This window comes from Heterodontus francisci, chromosome 11 (assembly GCF_036365525.1).
Source record: "Heterodontus francisci isolate sHetFra1 chromosome 11, sHetFra1.hap1, whole genome shotgun sequence".
Lineage (NCBI taxonomy): Eukaryota > Metazoa > Chordata > Chondrichthyes > Heterodontiformes > Heterodontidae > Heterodontus > Heterodontus francisci.
In genome coordinates, this window is record NC_090381.1 from 64,791,693 (window position 1) to 64,818,379 (window position 26,687).

At 38.7% G+C, this 26,687-nt stretch overlaps 1 protein-coding gene across 2 annotated transcripts in view; it reads right to left on the reverse strand.

Moving 5' to 3' along the window:
- Positions 1–417: 417 nt before the first annotated feature.
- Positions 418–26,687, reverse strand: part of gmps (guanine monophosphate synthase) — a 35,733-nt gene continuing 9,463 nt past the window's right edge. For both annotated transcript variants that reach the window (XM_068042219.1, XM_068042218.1), the window contains exons 2-16: positions 17,559–17,737; positions 13,688–13,802; positions 13,300–13,397; positions 11,584–11,687; positions 10,011–10,204; positions 9,707–9,872; positions 8,123–8,274; positions 7,811–7,984; positions 7,312–7,417; positions 7,088–7,203; positions 4,588–4,713; positions 3,441–3,556; positions 3,184–3,314; positions 2,130–2,302; positions 418–1,499 (exon numbers count right to left, since the gene is read on the reverse strand). In XM_068042219.1, the coding sequence (XP_067898320.1) occupies positions 1,398–1,499; positions 2,130–2,302; positions 3,184–3,314; positions 3,441–3,556; positions 4,588–4,713; positions 7,088–7,203; positions 7,312–7,417; positions 7,811–7,984; positions 8,123–8,274; positions 9,707–9,872; positions 10,011–10,204; positions 11,584–11,687; positions 13,300–13,397; positions 13,688–13,802; positions 17,559–17,737 (2,052 nt within the window). In that variant the 3' untranslated portion in view covers positions 418–1,397. The remainder of the gene's footprint in view (positions 1,500–2,129; positions 2,303–3,183; positions 3,315–3,440; positions 3,557–4,587; positions 4,714–7,087; positions 7,204–7,311; positions 7,418–7,810; positions 7,985–8,122; positions 8,275–9,706; positions 9,873–10,010; positions 10,205–11,583; positions 11,688–13,299; positions 13,398–13,687; positions 13,803–17,558; positions 17,738–26,687) is intronic.

The following is a 26,687-nucleotide window of genomic DNA, read 5'->3' on the forward strand; positions in this document are numbered from 1 at the left end:
AAAGCAAGAAAATACCTTACAAACAGCTAGTTCCGCTTTATCAAACCTACTCAAGTGCTTGAAGTGATCTGGTCATCCGATCTATCTACGAGTCTGCATCTTAGCTGTGAGACTTTATTTCTATTCACAAATTTTACTGTATACACCCTTTAAATTTTAGATGTTTTTAAAAGGATAATGTTAATTTCTATACACACGTAAATGCCATCTGGATAAATTATACATATGAGCATTAAAATGGCTGGACTGAGTGCTTTATCCTGCAAAACTCTTGTAATAACCAAATGAGTGGGATTTTGTTAAAAATAAAAATGGAGTTCTGTCAAACAGACGAGAGTTTCATGAACACTTCTGCAGTAAGGTAAAAACTAAAATGCTTCACGCTGCACCATTGACAAAGTTACTCCTGCATGGAAATTTCAGAATTTGTGGTCTGTCATCAATTTATTAATTTGACAAAGTTTACAATTATAAATTACATTTTCTGAACATATGAGATTATGGAGGTGACCAAATTAATGCAACAAATAACAAGCGTACATATTGTGTTGATAAACTGATATCAAGAAAGGTACCAAAGTGAAAATATTTCACAGCATGAAATTATGGTAGTCAGTTAATAAAATAGATATATAAAAGTATCAAATGATACATTAAAAATGCTGCCTTTGGAAAACCCTAGTCCTCTGATCCGTCAAATAAAATTTTGGTTCACACACAAATTAGGAAATATGTACAGTACAATGCAGTTGGCTGCTAATATCCATCCAAAAACATGTATATGATCAGGATTTTTGGCAAAAATAAAACCCTTTGATGAAAGTTCTGTAGGCCATGAAAATCACAACTGCATTCCTTCTAACCATTTCATACAGTTTCCAAGATTATAGTAATAAAGCCGAACTGCCGGTAATTTGTTCATCTGGAACAATGCAATTACAAACCATCAAGAAACTTTAAATAGACTGGAATACATCTAAACTTGTCAATACAGTTCAATACAACCTATCCATTTGGCAAAATGTTTGCAACATATCTGTTTAAAAATAATTGGTCACATCAATAATTGAGCTTTACAATGACTGGCAATGGCTTAGTAAATGTACTGTAAATGAACTGTGTCTTAGGATGTACAAAACACCAGACAAATTGAACTATAAAGGTAATCAAAATACATTGGCAAAAGCTACACAATTTTACCAGGACAATCTGATGCTCAATCCATTTACCCGTACATATCCTCAGCCCATTAAAATGTGTCCTTGCCAAACACTGAATTACACGCCAGGCTCCGGGGGGGGGGGGAATGACAATAAAAAGTGCAAAGTAGCCGCTCCAGTCACACTTCCACTGTACTGTTAACATTGGGAATGTTTTCATGAAAGAAATTGTTTCTTTCACTCCCATTCTGTGGTTCCAGGTGGTTTTGAGGTCAAGTCATACATGACACGGGAAATTCCAGGTATCTTCTTGATTTCTCTCACCATTTTTAAAATAACCTGACATTACAAGAAAAAGTTCCTGTTAATATTGACTTCTTTTAACGTGCATTTAAAAATGCTGAAATCTTCCACAATGGGCTAATGGGCTGATGTAGCACTAAATGATAAATAACTTGGGTCTGAGCTGATGATTTGTCAGGACAACAGCTGAAATGCTTAAAATTCCCTGTGCTGAATTAGTGCAGAATGGGGGAGGGGTAAGAGAATTACTGAATCAATGTTCCTGGTACTGATCACTAACTACTGGAAACTGCATGACTGTGGGTGTAGGGCACAAACATATGCTCAGTTGTGATGCCCTATATGGTTGAATAGTCTGACCCTCACTGTCTAGACTCAAACTTGAAGAATGATCATTTCAGCAAGAAACAAACCGGTTGCTGTTTGTGTTCTTTGAATTTTACCCCAGGAGTCTGAAACTTCAGGAGGGGAAATAAAACTAGAAAGAAATTAAACAAAATACACTGACTAAGTAAATTTGTATCTCACATTAGTTTCAATAGTAACCCAATGACAGAAATTATTTATTTATATTCAATAATCCATCTAGCAATGTCAGAAAACATCCTCTAAATTGTTGGGGAAAAACTGCAATATTTTCCAAAATCTAAAAAATTCAAATCTCACCTCTTCAGGAATGTGATTGCCAGGAGTTGCTGGGATGCCAGTCATGAAATCACTTGTAATGAAGGTCCGAATAACCACAGATCTCTGGCAAGATGGCTGCTTCTGGAGTGGGTCACGGTCAAAATGCAACGGGGTTAAAATAACTGGCATTTGACTAATTTTCCCAGAGAGATCTATAAGGTTGCAAACACACACACAACTAATTACTGAAGAATGTTGATGCAGAGCTAGAACAACTGCAGATATGCCTAATTCAAAGTAATCACAGATTGAGTTATTTTCTACCTCCATGTTGGAGACTGAAACTCAAATGATTATGAAATCATCATCTTGATCTGGAAAAATCTAATAAAAGATCTGAAAAGGAAAAAAATAGGTAATCCTGGTTGATGCACCAATGTGTTGCACCAGAGGATGAAAGTTTGCATCTGCGATTGCCTACCAAGAAAGCTCACATAAACGGAATCAGAACAAAAATGTTTGCATCACCGCAGGTATCAAAGAAAAAGTTTACAGAAGAACCATCCCATGCCAATCTCATTCGCCTCCCACAAACCAAGCACAGAAGGTTCCCCAGATCTGGCAGCAGTTGTCTCTTGACCACTTCACCAATACATGAATAGAAGGGGGGAGGGGAACCCCTTTTTTGCAACATCAAATTTCTGAAAATCAGAATGATGATTATATCAGATTAATTCAGAGAGTACAATCTTATCCCACTTACTTTTTTTTTAAAGAGATACAGTACAGTGCCGACCAACAACCACCCATTTATACTAACCCTGCAGTAATCCCATAATCCCTACCACCTACCTATACTAGGGGCAATTTACAATGACCAATTTACCTATCAACCTGCAAGTCTTTGGCTGTGGGAGGAAACCAGAGCACCCGGTGAAAACCCACGCGATCACAGGGAGAACTTGCAAACTCCGCACAGGCAGTACCCAGAATCAAACCCGGGTCCCTAGAGCTGTGAGGCTGCGGTGCTAACCACTGCGCCACTGTGCCGCCCCTAATAATATTTCTCAAGAATTCTTAACTGTATTCCTACCAGACTCTCTAAGAATGTTGTGTGCCTCAAAATCAGCCTGCCGGAGTGTGCTAAGCACTCCTGTTGTTAGAAAAGTCGGCGTTACATCAGTTATAGGTTCTCGGATCTGTGGTCCAAAAATGTACACAACTCTGAAACAGAAACATTTCCATTAAGTAAAAAGCTAGTTCATATTATACTTCACAAAAGATAGTAATGTCTAATTTTCACATCGTATTTACTCTTAAATAGCTTAAACATACAATATAAAAACAGACCTGTTAATATTATGACACATTCGTGGAATAAGTCTGGCTAGGAACATGAGGGAATCCCAGTGTGGTGTATCCTTACTAGATAAGCCACAAACATAGCTATATGACCTACAGTCACCCTGCAAAACAAAAATATATTTTTCAGAAAAGTACAGCAAACTTTATTCCTTAAATACACTTTAGGCTTTACCGAGGAAAATACACTATCCTCGAGTTTTATATCTTCTTGTCCTTCTTCTTAGGCAGTCCCTCGGGAACGAGGATGACTTTCTTCTACTCCAGACTCGTGGATCCTTAGGTAACTGAATAGTCCAATTCTGGATCCGCACACTCTGCCACAGATGGGGAAGGTGGTGTTTGGTGAGGTGAGTGAATGGAATGCTCAAAATTCCAAACGCTCCTTCCGCTGTTTGCATTTGGTCGCTGCCTGGGCATGTCGAAGATGTTCGAACTGGCTGGCACCATCGCGGATGCTTCTTCTCCATTTTGGGCAGTCTCGGGCGAGATTCCCACGAATAAGTGGAGATGTCACATATATATATATTTACACTCACAAATATACACACAGCTACAGGCAGAGTAACAGTCAACCCATGTGCAAACTTAACTTACTTCTTGTATAGCAGGTGATAAATTTCCAGATTACCTAGCCCACCGTGGAAACAAGTTAGTTAGGGCTTTCCTAGTGCCATTTCATAATCAAAATACAACAGTAAACTCTGTGTAATGAACGAATTGATAACTAGAAGTGTATTAAATTGAATAATTTACACCAATGCATTCCCATTTCCAGACTACATAATCTGCTGAAACGATTCAATTTTATCCAAACTCAATTTAAAAGAAATAAAAACAGAAAATACTGGAAATACTCAGCAGGTCTGGCAGCATTTGTGGAGAAAGAAAGAGCGTTAACATTTCGGGACAATGATCCTTCTGGGGTTAACTCAGTAAACTTTGTTAGCGGTAACTGTTTCTCTCTCCACAGATGATTCCAGACCTGAGTAGTTCCCGTATTTTCTGTGTTTATTTCAGATTTTCAGTATCTGCAGTACTTTACTTCTCCATTTAAAATAAATTTATTACAAATTATATCATGTTTAACAGTATTTTGTAATGATTCACCCATTTCTTACAATGCATCACTAACCTGTACTCCAACAGTTTTAACTGGCATCAGAAAAGCATTGAGTGAATGCAGACTTGTAATTTGCATCAATTTTTCTTGTTCTTCATCACTTGTACAGGACTTGACCCTCTGCAGTAAAGTGTGTGGCTGTGCAAGAACATAATATCATGACTGCCCAAGACCTTTAAATTAGTATTTTCTGTAAACAAATTCTTTGCTGAAAACCAGCATAAATGCTTTTATATACCATCGATACATAGTTAGCCATACAAATAATCCTGTATCTGTGTTGGCATGATAATAAAAGAAAATGTACTTGATTTATATAATCATAGAAACTTACAGCAGAGGAAGCAGCCATTTGGCCTGCGCCGGATCTTTGAAAGAGCAGTCATGCTTAGGCCCACATGTTATTTTGTCCATAATCCTGAAAGTTCTTCACCCTCAAGTACCTGAACAATTCCCTTTTAAAATTATTTATAGAATCAGCTTCCACCTTTTCAGTTAGAGCGGTACAGAGCCTGACAACTCTGAAAATATTTCTTCTCATCTCTCCTCGAGATCTTTCACTTATGATTTTGAATCTATGGTCTCTGGTTAGTGACCCAATCGCCAGAGGGAATAGTTTTTCTCTACCTACACTATCAAAAACCATCTTGAAGATCTCCAACAGATCACTTATTAACCTTCTCTGTTCCAAGGAGAATGGTCCCAACTTTTTCCAACCTTTCCTCATAAATGAAATTCCTCAACCCTGTTAACATCCTGGTAAACCTTCTCTGTATCTTTTCATCTTGGTGCCCAGAATTATCCACAATACTCCAGCTGAGGCTTAACTAGTGATTTATAAAGTTCAAACATGATCTCTTTACTTTTATATTCGATGCAACTATTTATAAATCCAAGTAATCCACATGTTTTTTTAATTGCTTTATCAAATTGCCCTGCCAAATTTAAGGATTTGTGTATGTGGACACCAAAATTTCTCTGCTCATCTACACTTTTCAAAGTTGTACCATTTATAGTATTCTGTCTTCCCATTAGTCCTCTCAAATTGCATCAATTCTAGCAAAGTTTTAATGGGCTGAGACTTCTAAAATGTTTATACGGCTCTGGCACCCATCTAATTCATTGCTTTTGAAACTAGGGTCCATTCAACTCAAGAAGTGCACAAAGACAGATTTCTGTTAGTTTGTCATCAGAATTTTGTATCGTTGAGTTATTAGCAACTTTTTGTTATAATCGTAAAAATATTAGTATATATTAATGTTTCTCTTTGAGTTGCTGATATTGGGCCTTAACTTGCTGAAAACTTGCGTCACAGTAACAGCGCATCTGTTATATATTGCTAATGCCATTATTATGGTGCTAAAATTCTAGGAAATTATGGTGTGGTGACTTATGCCATTATGCACAGCATTCCACAATTTGCTGGGACTTCTGCACTGTACCACAGAGACCCTTGCTGACAAAGTTGAGCAATGAATCACAATGGCTCCGACCCCCGCCTGCTGCCCCTTGTTAAAATTAATGGTAAGCTGGAGTTCACTGAATTAACAGCACTGTGATCGTCACCGCTACTTAGACCATTACAGAACGGCACTGGAGGACTCAGAACCAGAGTATTCAATCTCTCAGCAGATTTTGACTCAATTTTCATGAAGTTCCCACCAAATAAAATCCCATGTGTCTATAATGTTGGAGAATTATGATCAAATGTTGCTAATTTGGAACAACCTTATTACTTTATGGTCATTGGTTTGTACAGACATATTCTGTGTGTGAGGAAATAACAGCTTCATTCTTTCTTTATCGAACCAGCTTTACTTTAATTTTATTGCTTTGTTTAAAATAAAACAAGTCACTTACTGACAAGACTGTCAGAAATGAAATTAACCAGATACTAGAATGTGCAACATCATTAAGCAACCCTGGTAGACTGATGCCCTTCCATATTGTCCTGATTATAAACAATGAGAAATACAGAGAATAAAAATCGACCTTCATTTATGCTAATCAGCTTTTAAGATATGAAAATGAGAAACTTGCACAAATTGTTTAGCACTTTTACTTTTATGGAAACATTAAATAATGTGTTTCAAGTTGTGTCAGGCCCTTGGGCGTATGAGACATTGAGCACTCCCAATCAGCTGCTGTGTTCACCGTGGCACATCCTAATCCACTTTTACAGAAAACTGCGGTGTGAATCTGCCACTAGAGGATCGGAGAGCACAAAGGTTTAAGTTTGGCATTTATCATCAATATCACCATTGCAGCAAATTTTGGGCTTTTGGAAGTTAAGACAGGGTGAGTCATTACTTGTTGGGGTCACCACAAAGAAAAGTTTGAAAAATGGTTTAAATAGATGAGACTCATTTATTGAGCAGTACATTGTATTGCATGACTTATTGCAATCCTGTTAGAACTGAAATGGCAAGTGCTCTCTAAGTTATTGAATCAAGTTTTAATTAATAATTCTAGCGAGCCAAGAAATTGGCAGGAAATAACCACCTTAACTTACTTTTTTCACACTTGCAGAGAAATCAGCTACTATTTTCAGAATGTTGTTAGTTTCTGCAAAGTCTTTGCAAATGTAAGGCTCATCAGCACAGATTATTCTAATGGCAAGACCAGGCCCTTTAAAAGAGAATTCAACATAAACCAGAAATTACTTAAGATGCAAGAGCAATTACAAAAAGGAACGACTTCCAGTTTAATGAAGACAGATTTACGTATTCAGTTTACCTGGGAATGGGTGCCTCGAAACAAGATCTTCGGGAAGTCCCAGTTCTCTGCCTAATGCCCTCACTTCATCCTTGTGAAAGTCTTTTAGCGGCTCAATCACTTTACCCTGCAAAACCAAAGATACATATAGTTATATATGTATTCAAACTTAACTATAAAATATATTTCCTATCTAAATAATTATGAAATTAAACAGATATTTTAAATTTTATGAAGAAACTGCAAGCCCTTGCAAATACACATTTGCTCACTACAGCAGTCTTATTTATTAACGGACAGAACACTGCTTATTACTACAGATAATATGACCAACTGAAACTGCAGAATAAACTCATACCTGTGAACCAAACTATTAGAGAAACCTTGAAGACATTAGAGGATCAATTAATTTGAACTTCTGTCAAAGCCTCCAACTTTCATTTTAATCACAGTAAACTTGCAGAGATTAGTTTGCTAAATTTAGAGTTAGGAAACAAAGCTGATAAAATGTATCACTGACCTCTTCCCTCAATTTTCTTATCAGTTCAGTATCATTATGATGAGTTTTGATGACATCTGCTTTCCCACTTGCCTCTATTGAAGCGCTTTCAATTAAATCTGGCCTCAAAGTACCTTGAGCAAGATACACTTCTTCAGGCTTTAGATTCATTTCCCCAATTACCTCGTTTGCAACCTAAAGAGAATCAAAAGAAGCATTTGTATTTTTCATCTTTCACGGCACTTTAAAATTACTCAAATATTTTAGTTGAGCATTTGTACCACAAAATAAAAATTAATTTAGTTAATGCTACAAAGTTAATTCAAAAAGTACCTTCACAAAGGTATCCCCTATTATTTTTCTTTTTTCTTCTGGATTTGTTGTCATATTTAGGGTCTTACTTATTCTCTTCCTGGGAGTTCTGTCTTCTTCTGAAATTGGTAGAGTTGTTGTGCCATTGTAGAATGCATGTGCTGCATTAACCACTGTCAAAATTTTAAATAAAGTTACAGTAATAATCTGCAGAAATAAACAACTAAGTTCTAGTTTTCAAATGCAACTTAAAACTGAATATCACAATGGTTAATAATACTTAATTATTTATATAGACAAAACAATTTGTCCTATAAGAGTTTGTATTAATCTTGTGCTTCTTGTACTAATGATTGGCTGACTTGTTTCTAAAAAAAATTCTTGCCAAATAGGAATTCAGGGTACTGGGGTCAGTGGCATACACAAGCATGTTACAGATATTGGTACTTACAGAAAAGCATGTGCATCTTTTCATTTTGGATTTGTCAAAAAAAAACACAACTCGGGTCCTAAACTCAAAGAATGGCAATAGTGGGGAATTCTACAAAATTCTGGAAGTATCATATAAACTTATTACACACATCAACTGGCTCTATTCAAACCAACTAAGTATGGAACACCTTTGCAGCACAGAGCTACTGATTTTATTTACCCATCTCTCCACCATTCCCATATACGGTTGGGTTCGGAACTCGGACTATTAGTGATGCTGGTCATAGAATCAGAGAAATTTATGGCACAAAAGGAGGCCTATTTGGCCCACTGGTTCCGTGCTGGCCAAAAAAGAGCAGTCCCATATGCCTTCTTAACCACCTGATCTACCTGTCCTGCTACCTTCAGGGATCTATGGAAATGCACGCCAAGGTCCCTCTATTCCTCTACACTTCTCAGTAACCTACCATTTATTGTGTCTTCCCTTACCTTGTCCCCTCCCCAAATACATTACCTCACAATTCTCTGGACTGAATTCCATTTAACCACTTTTCTGCCTCCCTGACCAGTCCATTGATATCTTTCTATAGTCTACAGTTTTCTTCCTCACTAACCACATGGTCCATTATTGCACCATCTGCAAACTTCTCACTCATGCCCCCTATATTTAAGTCTAATTCATTGATTATGTACCAGCAAGGGACCTAGGACTGATCTCTGCAGAACCCCCCAGTCACAAAAACACCAGCTAACCAATACCCTTTGCTTCCAGCCATTGAGCCAATTTTGGATCCAACTTGCTACTTTCCCTTGGATCCCACAGGCTTTTATTTTTCTAACCAGTCTTTCCCCTTTTCACTTCTACCAAAGCCTTTCATTATTTTAAATAATTATTATATCTCCTCTTAACCTTTTCTGCTCCAGTGGAAACAGTCCAAGCATCTCAAGTCTTTCCTCATAACTATAGTTTCCTTTCCCTGGCATAATCCTAGTGAATCTATGCTGTACATTCTCTGTGGCTTTAATGCCCTAAATTTGTGCCACATGCTCCACTGTCCACGTGTTCGCCATAGGTCTGTAATATTTTCGACAGGGATATTTTCACACATCAAAACCGTTTTATAATGTTTTTCATCAATAAAACCACTTATACAATTTCTTTTTCATTTTTACCTTTAACTTTAATACCAAGTTTCTTCAAGGCTTCCTCAACAGACTGACTCTCTCTTTTCCGCATGAAACCATTGTCTATGTGAACAGCTATTACTTGATCTTGGTTCAAAGCCTTATTCAACAAAGCTGTGCACACTGTAGAATCTACTCCACCACTCAGTAAAACCTATGTAACAAGTGACAACAGTTAGAATTTCTAAACTGCAAAACCATGTTTTGTTTCTCAAACAGGGTATGTGCAATGCCATGAAAAACACTTTTTCATTATCACAAAAATGTTACACTATTAATAAGTAAAGCTTACCAAAACTTTGGAATGACCAACTTTCTTTTGTATTTCTCTGATGCATTCTGCTTCTCTGTTCTGGACTGTGAATGTTCCACTACAACCAGCTATATCAAACAAGAAATTCTTCAAAATGTCCTTGCCATGCTCTGTCAAGTCTACTTCTGGGTGGAACTGAACACCATAGAGCTTCTTGGACTCATTTGCTATTGCTGTATACAGTTTAAACAAACAGAAAATGAACATGCACAATGTTTTTAAAATACCCTTTTGCACAAGTATGAAACTGTTCTAAAATAGGCAGTAATCCACATTCTCACTTGCTTTATTTTCCATAAACTAAGCATTTCAAAGCATGCCCCTTAAAGGAGGAGCTTGACAATAAACATAAATCACAGACGCACAGTTGTGTTATTGAGTTATAGAAAACAAGTTTGTACTAGCCAGCTTTCACACATTTAAGCTAGCTTTGTGGGAATCACTTGACCAATCATACACAACTCCTGACTGCCAGTTCCAGAGTGGGTGAATCAGAAGACCTAAAAGAAAACCACCAGTCCTGGGACAATGCAGAGTCATAGTTCACACAATAGGCAGGCCTCAGCCAATCCTGGTCTATAACCAATTATTAGATATGTGTGGCATAGTACCAAACTCCTTCCCATTTTCCTTCTAGTGCATAACAGTTGCATTGTTGTACAGCACCTACCGTCACAGAAAGCAGTTTCTTATTACTTTGAATTCCACTGCTTTATTATAGGCAATTACAGTTCACGGCCCACAAACACAAATATACATTCTGCTTTGGAAGGGATATACTGCGCTATAAATTCAGGTATTCTATTATGGAATATAGGCAGGTCAGTTAATTACCTCAATCTACAATGCAAATTCCTCTTTAAGCAATTTCAAGGTGGAAAATAATATCTGGAAACAATAGCTTGATTAACTGTACTGCACACTGATTAAATCAATGTCCAAATAGAAAGTGCTGTGGGCTAAAGCTTGATCGGGTAACAGAAAGCTTCTATAAAACAAGTAGCTTCCTCATTCCTCCAACCACATTTTAGAAGAGCAATATGCTGCAAAATAACCTCAAAGGTGGAGGGGATTCATGGGAGGAGGAAGCATAAAATATTGCCTTCCTTTCTATGATGTTATTCTGAAAAAAAAAAAGTTTAAAGGTCTCCTACCTCACAGGAGATATTCCCAGTTTTACCATATATTTTCTACCAAAAGTGGAGGCCCATCATTTCAGGTATCCCCTGTCAGAAGGGAGTTGGTCCACCAAGGCAACTACAAGAGCTCCAGAATGCACTGTACGCATCGGTATTCCTTTCTGGCTCTAGCCGCTGATCCAGTGCCTCAGCTGAGAAAATTCATTAACAATTGGATACTGCTATATAAAAATCACCACACACACACAAAAAAAAATCACTGTGATTGTAGTACTGATCATAATCACAGCAAGAACAAATTGCTGACTTCCCATTCTAAACCAATCTGTCTGTCACACTGCATTCAAAACACACACAAACACAGTCAAACCTGGATTCACAAACTATTCACTGCTAAAGTAACTCAAGTATACCTGCTGCAATGTTTCCAGACTGAGCGACGACTTTGAAGCCCTCTGCCACCTTGTCCACACTATCACCATGAGTGAGCAAAACAAGCTCGTCTTTCTGTAGACCTCTAATGGAGGGTAAAATGTAAGGAAGAAATATAGAAGACTAAACAATAATAAAACATAGGAATTTCACAACAGGATTATATATTATTTTTAATAATGACATATAACAAAGGCCAACATGAAATTGCTGGTTCCATTGGAATTAATTTTTATTTTTCTCTGAAGATGGGAAGAGGGCAAATGAGGAAAAAGTACGCAATTTAGTCACAAAAGCATTAGTTAAATAGCAGTTGAGAGAGATCACTTAGCAGTCTTTCTGGGTTCTTGGAGGAAAGTAAGATATTAGTATGGGGGGGCATTGTTGGTGGGGAAAAGGCGAATTTTACGCAGGAATAATTCTATGAAGTTTTTCAAGCTGTATATGTCTCTAGCCTTCCTTTCCAAATACATAATAGCTTTAATTAGTCTAGCACAAAAATATATGTACTATCAATACTAAATGGTGCAAAAAGCACGCATTTTGTCATCTGTCAGGAAGAATCTTTCTGGTCAGGGATGACAAAATACGTGCTTACGGCACCATCTAGTCTCCATAGTCTATACTTTTGTGTGAAGGCAACTATGTATTTGGGCAGTGCCAACCCAATTGCTAGCAGCTGCAGACTTATAAGCATAAAACTGTCATAATTCAGTACAATATTGCTGACTTGCTTACACAGGACACAAAGACAATTGATTCTTTGAAGGTGGAGACACATTGGTCTGGATTTTATTTGTGACCGCACTCCACGACAAGCTTTGAACTCAGCGGCAATTTCAACTCTAAATCCAGTCTCCCACCTCCCAATGGGTATTTAATATATTAATTGTCCTCTCCCCGCCCCCCATTATAAACTTTTACGAGTATCCCGAACATCCCCCCAAACTTTGTTCCCTTTAACCCTCAACTCCTTCCCACCATCCCCACAGCCAATAAAAATTGTTTTCCCTGTTCACCCACCCCTCCCACCCTGAAAATTTTATTTCTCGCCCCTCCCAATCAGGTTCTCGCCTTGGAACTATACGGAGTTCCAAAGGCACGCAAGGTGTGTTAGGTGGCCGTAAAATCAGCGTGGGACAGCCACCACCAGAAGGTAAGTTAATTTAAATCTCATTACTGTTCACTTACATATTTAGATGAAGGCCCCACCTTCAAGCAGCTTCACCAAGGTCCCCCCCCTCCCCAGCCACTGCCGGTAATACGCGGCAGGCCCTTCTCGAGGTCGAGGGGGGGCGGCGAGGCGGGCCTCTCCCCACTGTATTTTACGGGGCCCCCCACCGCAACCCATGGCGTTGAGGGGCTGGTAAAATCCAGCCCATGGTTGGGGTAGAAGGGCGTTATACCATGCACTTGTCCCATGCTAAACTCAACAATGAATTGTTTTTTCATCACACCAGATATCAAAGCTGGGTTTTTTTTTTAAAAAAAGGAGTTAGAACATCTGAACATAAAGCAATGTTTGCACTGTGGCAGATGACTCCCCAAATGTACTGAAGTACAAAAAAAAACAAACGAACCAGCAATGTTTTATAATTATAAAATCTACAATTAATTTCAAATTATGAACTGGTTTCAACTGCCCATTTCATGAGGACGAGAAAAACTGCAAACATATCAGAATAAGCAATCAGTACCTGAACAGTGAACAGCTATTGTCCACGTTTACTGTAAATAGACCATCTTCTCTCACATTCTTTCTGTGCACTGTACCGCCAAAAACTTTATTCATCATCTGTGAATTTAAATAAAAATTGGTTTGCATGTTATGCTTCAATTTTCCCCTACATTAAACTTCGAAATTCTAATCCATTGCCGAACAGATACAGACCCAAGACAACGGATGAAAACCACACTTAACAGCATTAAAAAGGCATTACTGTATAAGTCAGCACAAACAGCTTTAAGTAAAATGGCACTACCATAGTACCCCGATAAAAGGCACTGATAAAAGTGTAATGCTTTATAGTTAGCCTTAGTCTTTATCAAACGCCAACACAAATGATCTGAATTTGTGTATAGTACCTGCATTCCGTAACAAATTCCAAGAACAGGTTTGCCAATTGTAAATATTGCTGGATCAAACCATGGAGCATCTTCTGCATAGACAGAACTTGGCCCCCCAGATATGATGATAGCTCTTTAAAACAGAAACAGTATTTAAGAACAAGTCACTGCATATTTATAGGAATGCAATAACTGCATTAAAAAGATGTGAATCAAATTCTATAATGAAAGAAAAGCTTACAATGCAATATTAACTGGATTATAAAATAGTAACAAAGTTAGAAACCAGAAGTGAAAACTCAACAGAAGTGGAATTTAACACTAAAAGGAATGTGTGCAAAATAGAACAAGCAGAATAACTGTTATAGAAAGTGCCAATAGTAACAACGTTAATGTCTTTTTGGTTTTTAATAAATCCAGTATCAATAACATAATTGGGAGAATTTTCAAAACCTAAGAGTTTAAGGTAATTAAATTTAAGACGACTGAGGAAACATTGCATTTCAGCTCCATGAAAATCAGGCTCCATCCTGTTATCCGAAAGGTACAGCAAAAAGACTTTAGTAAAAATATATTTAAATTCATAAGATAAAATATACAGATAGAAATAGTAGATGTGCATATGCTATAATCAACCAGAGTACTGAAAACTAACATGCAACATGGGAAATTTTTAAAGATCTGAAAGGGTGAAGCTACCTTGTGGTGTCCAACACTTGTGAAAACACAAAACACTGTCATTTCAGTAAACACATTATCAAAAGTTTTGTAGTGATGCAAAGTTGAAATTGTATTTCACTGGCACAAAATATTATACAACTGGTCTAGAGCATTGATATGGAGAATGAATGGTTAATAGGGTTACTAAAGTTCACACAGCTTAAGCTGTTTTCCTCTTGCTGTACCTTTCCATCATGAAGCCTTGGCATGCTTATCTATTGTAAGCATTGGGGAGGGCAAAACTGCAAAGAAGAACTGGTTAGATAAGTTAGATAAACAAATATGGGTGTATCAGTAACCAGCTGTACCAGTTATGTATGAAAACTGTTGTATAAAATAACTCTGCTGTAACTGAAGATGTTCTGTGAGACTTTGGTTCACTGCATCCTTGTAATAAAGATTTTCTGACCTCAACTCGCTGCTGACTCTGAAGTGGTTTTGTTCCACAATAAGCATCATTCAGTATCAGCAGACACTATGCATTAAGTATATAATTGAGACCAATACTGAATTATTTTCCTATCTAAATTCTTTTGCACATATGAACACCTAGAGTTTCCTCACTTTGTAGTATCTGAATAGCTTAGACTTGACCCAAGGAGGTCATTCCATTCACTGTAGACAATTGGTCAGAACTGAAATACTCCAAAAAGGGAAATTCAGAAATCCGACACAGTTGCCTCTGATCCTTTTCAAATAAACTGAACATGACCTGGGGCTGTGGAAATGAACATGTCATATGCATTATAACATGCAACACCACAGATATTTAAAAATCTAGGCTTATGTTTTATTCGGAATCAGCACAAAAGCATAAATTGAAGGGTATAAACTTGTTTTCCCCCCTTCCAGGGTGTTATTTTTTTTTTAAAACACTAAAATCAAGCATTTCCTTAAGTAAATCTTCAGTGAGAGAGAGAGAGGAAGAAAACAGAGAATTACCAGTCATCTAGCCTGCCATCAGCAGAAGGGAAAATTATAGAATGTATTATTAGAGACATGATAAATCACAATACAATTAGACAGAATGAACATGTTTTATGTAAGGGAAATGGTGCTTGACAAATCGATGAGAGTCTTTTTGAGGTTGTAACGAGCAGGTTAGATAAGAGGGAACTAGTGGACAGAATATTTGGATTTTCAGAAGGCATTTGATAAGGTGTCATACAAGAGGCTGTTACACAAAATTAACACTCATGGGATTAGGGGTAATATATTAGTACAGACTGAGGATTGGTTAACTGACAGAAAACAGTAGGAACGGGTTATTTTCCGGCTGACAGGTTGTAACTATTATGATGCTGCAACGATCAGTGCTTGTCTTCAGCTATTTACAATCTATACAAATGACTTAGATGAGGGGACTGAGTGTAATACATCCAAGTTTGCTGACGATGCAAAGTTAGGTGGGAAACTAAGCTGTGAGGAGGATGCAAAGATGCTGCAAAGGGAAAAAAAACAGGTTAGGTGGAGTGGGTAAGAAGGTGACAGATGGAGTATAACAAGGGGAAATGTGAAATTACCCACTTTGATAGGAACAGAAAAGCAGATTTTTTTTTAAAAAAAGGTGACAGACTAGTAAATGTTGGTATTTATAATCTAACTCAATGATTTAGAGGCGGATGCTGAGAATTTTAACTATGAGGAAAGACAGGATAGACTGGGGTTATTTTCTTTGTAACAGAGGAGGCTAAGCAGAGACTTAATTGAGGTGCATAAAATTATGAGGGGCCTAAAGAGAATGGATAGGAAGGACCTATTTCCTGAAGCAGAGAGGTCAATACCATGGGGCATAGATGTAAAGTAATTGGTAGAAGGGGTAGAGAGGAGTTGAAAAGTTTTTTTCACTCAGAGGGTGGTGGGGGTCTGAAAAACACTGTCTGAAAGAGTGATAAGACGCAGATATCCTCATCGCATTTAAAAAGTACTTGGATACACACTTTAAGTGCCTTTAGCTATAAGGCTACGGACCAAGAGCCGCAAAGTGGGATTAGGCTCAACAGCTCTTTGTGGGCCGGCACGGATATGATGAGTCAAATGGTCTCCCTCTGTGCTATTCATTTCTATAATTCTATGATTGGACTAAGTGTAATAGATCCAAGTTTTCTGATGATACAAAGTTAAGTGGTATGCAGAGGGATTTGATTGTCCTTGTACACAAATCAAAGTTAACAGCAAGCAATTAGGAAGGCAAATGGCATGTTGGCCATTGATTGAGTAGAATTTCCTGGAGATTAGCAGTGAGGTGATCTCATTGAAACATGAAATTCTGAGAGAGCTTGACGGTAGACACTGAAATAAAAGCAAGAAATGCTGGAAATACGCAGCAGGTCTGGCAGCATTTGTGGAGAGAGAAGCAGAGTTAATGTTTCAGGTCAGTGACCCTTCATCAGAACTGGCAATTAGAACTGTAATAGGTTTTAAGCAAGTAAAGCAGGGGTGGGGCAACAGATAACCAAAGAGAAGGTGTTGATAGGACAAGGTCACAGGAAAGATACTGAGAGGCTGTTTTACTGGCCATAGAGGATAGAACTGGGTTCATAGTCTCAGGATAAGTGGTTGTTATTTCACTCAGAGGGTTAGGAATCTTTGGGATTCTCTCCCACAGAACTGATGATGCTCAACCATTGATAATGACAATGGTATATATGTTGGACACTAAGGGAATCAAGGAATATGGGGATAGGGCAGGAAAGTAGAGTTGAGGTAGATCAAGCATGATCTTATTGAATGGCAGAGAAGGCTTGAGGGGCCATTATGGCCTACTCTTTTTTTTGTCTAGTCACTTTTTCTAATCTTGTTGATATTTTGCCATTCTTTTATCTAAGACTATTAACTGAACATGAATAACCCACATGCATGAAATTCTAAGTCTGTAACGTGAAGGTATTTGGATCAGGAAAACCCAAACGATAAACATATCCCAGCCTGGAGACATAAGGAGTTTCCAACCTGTTAATTTCAATAGGATTCCCATTACTCCAAGGGGTCTCACACCAAGAATGGAAATACAATACAATTGTTTCCCTACTGAGAACTCCAGTGAACTAGAGTGAAGCATGTTGTACGTTATCATCCTTATAAAGAATAAGTTTATATTAATCATATTCTAAAAAATTATTCTTAAAAACATACTTACACACACATTGCACCAAAAGCCAATTCTTACCTAAAACCATTCTCTTTGATTGCAAAAGCAGGTGTCTCGAGTGGCAGGATTTCTGACTGTACGAAAAGTTCTCTCACACGTCGATCAATTACTTTTCCATACTGTGCTCCTGCATCAAGAATCACCAGAGCCCCTTCATATTGAAGTCTGGCATCTTTGATGTCTCCTCCAGCAGTGTCCTATTCGGGGGTAGGAAGAACATGGAACAAAACTGATCGCAGATACTTTTACAAAATTGATTTAATTTTTAAAAATGCTGAAAAGCTGTTACACATGCCATATCTTATTCACAGGTTAAATAGCTATACCTGTATATACTGAAACTTACAATATATTAAAGCATTTGTCCCTTCACAAGGCTTCATTTTAGGGACTACACCACATGGACTGCAGAGGTTCAAGAAGGCAGCTCGCCACCACTGCTCAAGGGCAATCACGGATGGGCAATAAATGCTGGCCTTGCCAGCGATGCTCACATCCCAAGAATGAATATTAAAAAAATTCAATTGACAGAAAGCTGCTAGGAAAACGTTTTGGAAAAAAAAATAACACTAGCTAGCAAAATGGGTCACGGTATCAAAATTATGTTCCACAGCTGTGGAGCGAATGATCGAGTTCCTGATCCAAACCATCCCAATTGAAAGGTGCTTTTAGGCAGCCTCACCTCAGTGCCTATCAGTAGCACCAGCAAAGAAACCCGTGATGAGTTCTTACTTGTCCATAGATCACCGAAGGCACAGGTAGATAAGATGGTTAGGAAGGCATATGGGATATTTGCCTTTATTAGCCGAGGCATAGAATATAGGAGCAAGTAGGTTATGATGGAGCTGTATAAAACGCTAGTTAGGCCACAGCTGGAGTACTGTGTACAGTTCTGGGCACCACACTATAGAAAGGATGTGATTGCACTGGAGAGGGTGCAGAAGAGATTCACCAGGAAATTGCCAAGAGGTGGTAGAGGCAGGAACCATCACAACATTTAAGAAGTATTTAGATGAGCGTTTAAAACGCCATAGCATACAATGCTACGGGCCAAGTGCTGGAAAATGGGATAAGAATAGTTAGGTGCTTGGTGGCCGGCACAGACACGATGGGCCGAAGGGCCTGTTTCTGTGCTGTATGACTCTATGATAACACTGAAGATAACATTTCAATGCCAATATTAGCTGCTGACGGATGATGCCTACTTAGTAAAGTCAGGATAAGAAATAAGTTTATTTAGGCTTGTAACGACACGTTATATAAAAAGCTGCGCTAAACACTTTCAATTCAGAAGTAACTTTTTGCGCAACTATTTCAGAGATAGGAAAGTTAGTGCTTGCTCCAAACACATCTCAAAAAAATGCTGAGGATATATATGTACTCCATCAAATTCTCAATAGCTGTCTCCTCCCAGATCACAATCTCTCTCTTCCTGCATTTTGCCAGGGGCCAATAGCAGCAGTACAATCCAGCCTCCGGCAGCACATCATCAATGCAAAATTCAGCGGTTTTGAAGATTGGCATCGATATTCTGATCAGATTTTAATTTTGAGACAGATGTTCTGAACACATGTTTCAATCAAAACTTGGTCATTGCCCAATTAAGTTCTCAAACTTATGCGCTTAACACAAATATTTAAAAGTTAACACCAAATAACATTTTTTTTTTTACCCACTGTGCATTTTACTGACTCATATCATGTGTCAGTTTGAGACCAATGTGTAAAAGCCCCGATAACCAATTTATCTGCAGCACCTGTGGAAGAGTCTGTCACTCTAGAATTGGCCTTTATAGCCACTCCAGGCGCTGCTTCACAATCCACTGACCACCTCCAGGCGCTTACCCATTGTCTCTCGAGACAAGGAGGCCAAAGAAGAAGATCATAGCTGTCAGTATGAGACCAATGTTACAGTTTAAGCTTCCCCAGGCCACTCCCCAACCCCCTCCACCCAAAACCCGCCAAATACCGCCTCATATTTAAGACTAGATTTCAGCCTCTGATACTTCAACTGGTACTTCAACCAAGTACAGATTAGTACAGACCAAATCTAAATTAACCTCAAGTTGTGATGAATCACCTATTACGAACAGATGAATTTGGTGCAGCAGTAGGCCACTTGGCCCCTCGAGTCTGCTCCGCCATTCAACAAGATCATGGATGATCTGACTGTAACCTAGACCACATTCCTGCCTACCCCCAATAAGCTTTCACCCCCTTGCTTACCAAAAATCTATCTACCTCTGCCTTAAAAATATTTAAAGACTCTGCTCCCACTGCCTTTTGAGGAAGAGCGCTCCAAAGACACTCAACCCACAGAGAAAAAAATTTCCTTTCCATATCCACCCTGTCAAGACCCCTCAGGATCTTACATGTCTCAATCAAGTTGCCTCTTACTCTTCTAAACTCTAGCCTGTTCAACCTTTCCTCATAAGACAACCTGCCCACTCCAGGTATTAGTCTACTAAACCTTCTCTGAACTGCGTCCAACACATTTACATCCTTTCTTAAATGAGACCAGTAGAGTACACAGTACTCCAGATGTGGTCACACAAATGCCCTGTATAACTGAAGCATAACCTCCCAACTTGTGCATTCAATTCCCCTCACATTAAACGATAACACTCTCTATTAGCTTTCCTAATTACTTGCTATACCTGCATACTAACCTTTTGCGATTCATGCACTAGGACACCCAGATCCCTCTGCATCTCAGAGCTCTGCAATCTCTCACCATTTGGACAATATGCTTCTTTTTTACTGTTACTGCCAAAATGGACAATTTCACATTTTCCCACATGATACTTCATTTGCCAGATCTTTGCCCACTCACTTAACCTATCTATATCCCTTTGTAGCCTCATGTCCTCTTCACAACGTACTTTCTTAGCTATCTTTGCGTCATCAGCAAATTTAGCAACCATACCTTCGGTTCCTTCATCCAAGTCAATTATATAAATTGCATAAAGCTGAGGCCCAGCACAAATCCCTGGGGCACAACACTCGTTACATCTTGCCAGCCAGAAAATGATCCATTTATGCCTACTCCCTGTTTCCTGTTAACTAGCCAATTTTCTATTCACGCCAATATGTTACCCCCTACACCATGAGCTTTTATTTTCTGCAATAATCTTTCATGTGGTACCTTATCAAATGCCTTCTGGAAATCTAAGTACAGTACATTCACCAGTTCCCCTTTATCCATAGCACGTTACTTCTTCAAAGAACTCCAATAAATTTGTTAAACATGATTTCCCTTTCACAAAGCCATGTTGACTCTCCCTGATTACCTTGATTTTTCTAAGTGCCCCACTATCACATCTTTAATTATATCTTCTAACATTTTCCCTATGACAGATGCTAAGCCTGTAGTTTCCTGTTTTTTGTCTCCTTCCCTTTTTGAATAAAGGAGTTACATTTGCTCTTTTCCAAACTAATGGAAACTTCCCCAAATCTAGGGAATTTTGGGAAATTAAAACCAATGCATCAACCATCTCACTAGCCTCTTCTTTTAGGATCCAAGGACCCTCAGGAGCCATCAGAACCCGGGGACTTGTCAGCCCACAGCTCCAACAATTTGCTCAGTACCACTTCCCTGGCGATTGTAATTTTCTTCCTCCCTCCCATTTCCTGATTTACAGCTATTTCTGGGATTTTACTTGTATCCTCTACAGTGAAAAGCGACGCAAAATACCTGTTCAATTCTTCTGCCATCTCCTTATTTTCCCTTATTAATTTCCCAGATTCACTTTCTTTAGGACCAACGCTCGCTTTGTTAACTCTTTTTTAAATATCTATAGAACTTCTTACTATCTGTTTTTATATTTCTAGCTAGCTTTCTCTCGTACTCTAATTTTTCCCTCATCAACTTTTCAGTCGTTCTTTGCTGATTTTTATATTACATATGGACATATGACCATACAAATTAGGAGCAGGAGTAGGCCACTCAGTCCTTCAAGCCTGCTCCACCATTCAATAAGTTCATGGCTGAACTGATTACTCCCCATTTCCACCTACCCCCGATAACCTTCCATGCCCTTATCAAGAATCTACCTACCTCGGCCTTAAAAATATTCAAAGACTCTTCTTCCACTGCCTTTTGAGGAACAAAATTCCAAAGACTCACGATCCTCAGAGAAAAAATATCTCCTCATATCTGTCTTAAATGGGTGACCCCTTATTTTTAAATAGCGACCCCTAGTTCCAGATTCTTCCACAAGGGGAAACACCCTTTCCAAATCCACCCTGTCAAGACCCCCCCAGGATCTTACATGATGCAAATCAAGTCGCCTCTTACTCTTCTAAATTCCAGCGGATACAAGCCTCGCCTGTAAAATCTTTCCTCATAAGACAGCCCGCCCATTCCAGGTACTAGTCTAGTAAACCTTCTCTGTACTGCCTCAAAAGTATTTACATTCTCCCATAAATAAGGAGACCAGTACTGTACACAGTAATCCAGATGTGGTCTCACCAATGCCCTGTATAGCTGAAGCATAACCTCCCTACTTTTGTATCCAATTCCCCTCACGATAAATGATAACATTCTATTAGTTTTCCTAATTACCTGCTGTACCTGCATACTAACCTTTTGCGATTCATGCACTAGGACAGCCAGATCCCTCTGCATCTCAGAGCTCTGCAATCTCTTACCATTTAGATAATATGCCTCTTTTTTATTCTTCCTGCCAAAGTGGATAATTTCCCACATTATACTCCATTTGCCAGGTCTTTGCCCACTCACTTAACCTAATATCCCTTATGTCATCTTCACAAGTTACTTTGCTACTTATCTTTGTCTCATCAGCAAATTTAGCAACCATACCTTCGGTCCATTCATCCAAGTCATTTATATAAATTGCAAAAAGTTGAGGCCCCAGCACAGATCCCTGTGGCACACCACTTGTTACATCTTGCCAACCAGTAAATGACCCATTTATGCCTAACATTCTCTGTTAGCTCACTAATCTTCTACCCATGAGCTTTTATTTTCCACAATAACGTTTCATGTGGCACCTTATCAAATGTCTTCTGGAAATCTAAGTACAGTACATCCACCAGTTCCCCTTTATCCACAGCACGTGTAACTCCCTCAAATAACTCCAATAAATTGGTTAAACATGATTGCCCTTTCACAAAACCATGTTGACTCTGCCTGATTACCTTCAATTTTTCTCAATGCCCTGCTATAATGTCTTTAGTAATAGCTTCTAACATTTTCCCTATGACAGATGTTAAGCTAACTGGCCTGTAGTTTCCTGCTTTCTGTCTCCCTCCCATTTTGAATAAAGGAGTTACATTCGCTATTTTCCAATCGAACGGAATTTTCCCCGAATCTAGGGAATTTTGGAAAATTAAAACTAACACATCAACTATCTCACTAGCTACTTCTTTTAACACCCTAGGATGAAGTCCATCAGGACCTGGGAACCTAGCCCGCAGCTCCAACAATTTGTTCAGTACCACTTCCCTGGTAATTGTAATTTTCTTGAGTTCCTGCCTCCCTTCCATCTCCTGACTTACAGCTAATACTGGGATGTCACTTGTATCCTCAATAGTGAAGACAATACAAAATAGCTGTTCAATTCATCTGCCATCTCCTATTATCCATTATTAATTCCCCAGACTCACTTTCTATAGGACCAACACTCACTTTGTTAACACTTTTCTTTTTTAAATATCTATAGAAACTCTTACTATCTGTCTTTATATTTCTAGCTAGCTTTTTCTCATAATCTAATTTTACTTTCCTTATCAACTTTTAGTCATTCTTTGCTGTTTTATTTTGTCCAATCTTCTGACCTGCCTCCCATCTTTGCACAATTATATGTTTTTTCTTTAAGTTTGATACTATCTTTAACTGTTTTAGTTAACCATGGATGGCAGGTCCCACCCTTGAAATTTTTCTTTCTCGTTGATATGTATCTATTCTGTGTATTCTGAAATATCCCCTTAAATGTCTGCCACTGCATCTCTATTGGCCTATCACTTAACCTAATTTCCCAGTTCACTTTAGCTAGCTCTGCTTTCATGTCCTCATAATTGCCCTTATTGCCCACTCTTCTCTCCCTCAAACTGAATGTAAAATTCAATCATATTATGATCGTTGTTACCTAGGGGCGCCTTAACTATGAGGTCATCAATTAATCCTATCTCATTGCCCAATACCAGGTCTAGTATAGCCTGCTCTCTGGTTGGCTCCAGAACATATTGTTCCAAGAAATTAACCTGAAAATATTCTATGTGCTCCTCATCTGGGCTACCTCTGCCCATCTGATATTTCCAGTCTCTATGTAGGTTAAAATCCCCCATAATTATCGCTGTACCTTGCTCAGCACTCTTTTCTTACCTAGTATATAAGAAGCCCAACAAGAGAGGAATCACTACTAAATCTAGCAATGGAAAATGAACCAGAACAGATAAGAGATGCAAGCATAGGGAAACATCTAGGCAAGTGAACATTACACATTAAGGTTCGAAGCAATGAATGAGAAGGACATAACTGAGAAAAAGGTGAAAGTAATAGATTGAAAAAATCACTGAGGAATGAGAAAAGAACCAGGGAAGGTAAACTGGGAAAAAAATTGCCAGAACCCCTGTGGGAAATATTTAAAACAGTGATCGGGAGCATTCACTTGAAATATATTCAGCTAATTTGTTCTTGTTTTTTAGCTAATAATGAAACACCATGTTTCAATAAAGAGATGTGAGCAAAACTGAAACTAAAGAAAAAGGCAAACACTAAGTACATAAACAGAAAAAAAGCATAACAAAAAGAAATACGAAGAGATTGGGAAATAACTCAAAAATAATTAGGAAAGCAAAATTGAACTCTGCAATTAAATTATCAAGAATATAAAAAGTAGTATTCTACAGATGCATAAATATAGCAACAAAGCCACTAAGGGATGTATAAAATAAACTCCCAGGTTATGACTGCGAAATAGCAGAAATATTGAGTAGATACTATGCCTCATTTTTACCAGGGAGACTAACCAGGCAGACATGACATCAGAAGAGATCAAAAAAAGATAGAAAGACATTCAAGATAGAAATGGGGGAAAATAATTGATAAGCTCATCAATCACAGAGAGGATAAAACCCCTGGTCCGGGTGGATGGCATCCTTGCATATTAACATCAGTTACAGATGAGATAGCAGAGGCACTTTTACATATATATAAAAATTCATTAGCTGAGAGAATAGTGTCAGAGGACTGGTAATCAAAAAGGGACATAGAAAAAATCCAGGGAAATAAAGACCAGTTGGCTTAATGGCAGTGATAGGAAAGACAACAGAATCTTTACTCAAAGATGTAAAAGAAAAACATCTAGAAACCAAATATGTAATAATCAGCACAGATTTCAAAATGGAAGATCATTCTTGACCAACCTTTGAATTCTTTAAAGGAATAACAGAAAGAGTGGACATGGGTAATGTACCAGATGATATATTCAGATTTTCAAAAGGCCTTCAATAATGTAGACTCAAGACAACGGTCAGAGCATATGGAATCAGGTAACAGTTATTAGAGTGATTATGGCACAAGATACAGCGATTTGGCCCATCAAGTCCATGACGGCTCTCTGTAGAGCAATAGAAACATAGAAAATAGGAGCAAGAATAGGCCATTTGCCCCTTTGAGCCTGCTCCGCCATTCATTATGATCATGGCTGATCATCCAACTCAGTAGCCTGTTCCGGCTTTCGCCCCATACCCTTTGATCCCTTTAGACCCAAGAGCTATATCTAATTCCTTTTTGAAAACATACAATGTTTTGGCCTCAACTGCTTTCTGTGGTAGCGAATTCCACAGGCTCACCATTCTCTGGGTGAAGAAATTTCTCCTCATCTCAGTCCTGAAAGGTTTATCCCATATCCTTAGACTATGACCCCTGGTTCTGGACTCCCCCACCATCAGGAACATCATTCCTGCATCTACCCTGTCAAGTCCTGTTAGAATTTTATAGGTTTCTATGAGATCCCCCCTCACTCTTCTGAACTCCAGCGAATATAATCCTAACCGACTCAATCTTTCTTCATACGTCAGTCCCACCATCCCAGGAATCAGTCTGGTAAACCTTCACTGCACTCCCTCTATAGCAAGAACATCCTTCCTCAGATATGGGCGGCACAGTGGCGCAGTGGTTAGCACCGCAGCCTCACAGCTCCAGTGACCCGGGTTCAATTCTGGGTAGTGCCTGTGTGGAGTTTGCAAGTTCTCCCTGTGTCTGCGTGGGTTTCCTCCGAGTGCTCCTGTTTCCTCCCACAGCCAAAAGACTTGCAGGTTGATAGGTAAATTGGCCATTAGCAATTGCCCCTAGTATAGGTAGGTGGTAGGGGAATATAGGGACAGGTGAGGATGTGGTAGGAATATGGTAGTGTAAAATTAGTATAAATGGGTGGTTAATGGTCGGCACAGACTCGGTGGGCCGAAGGGCCTGTTTCAGTGCTGTATCTCTAAATCTAAAAATCAAAGCTGCATACAATATTCCTCACCAAGGCCCTGTATAATTGCAGCAAGACATGCCTGCTTCTGTACTCGAATCCTCTCGCTATGAAGGCCAACATACCATTTGCATTTTTTACCGCCTGTTGCACATGCATGCTTACCTTCAGCGACTGGTGTACGAGAACACCCAGGTCTCGCTGCATATTCCCCTCTCTGTTTATAGCCAGATAATAATCTGCCTTCCTGTTTTTGCTACCAAAGTGGATAACCTCACATTTATCCACATTATACTGCAGCTGCCATACATTAGCCCACTCACTCAACTTGTCCAAATCACCCTGAAGCCTCTCTGCATCCTCCTCACAACTCACCCTCCCATCCAGTTTTGTGTCATCTGCAAATTTGGAGATATTACATTTAGTTCCCTCATCTAAATCATTAATGCATATTGTGAATAGCTGGGGTCCTAGCACCGATCCCTGCAGTACCCCACTAGTCACTGCCTGCCATTCGGAAAAAGACCCATTTATCCCTACTCTTTGTTTCCTGTCCGCCAACCAATTTTCTACCCATCGCAATACACTACCCCAATCCCATGCACTTTAATTTTACATGCTAATCTCTTATGTGGGACTTTGTCGAAAGCCTTCTGAAAGTCCAAATAAACCACATCCACTGGCTCCCCCTCATCAACTCTACT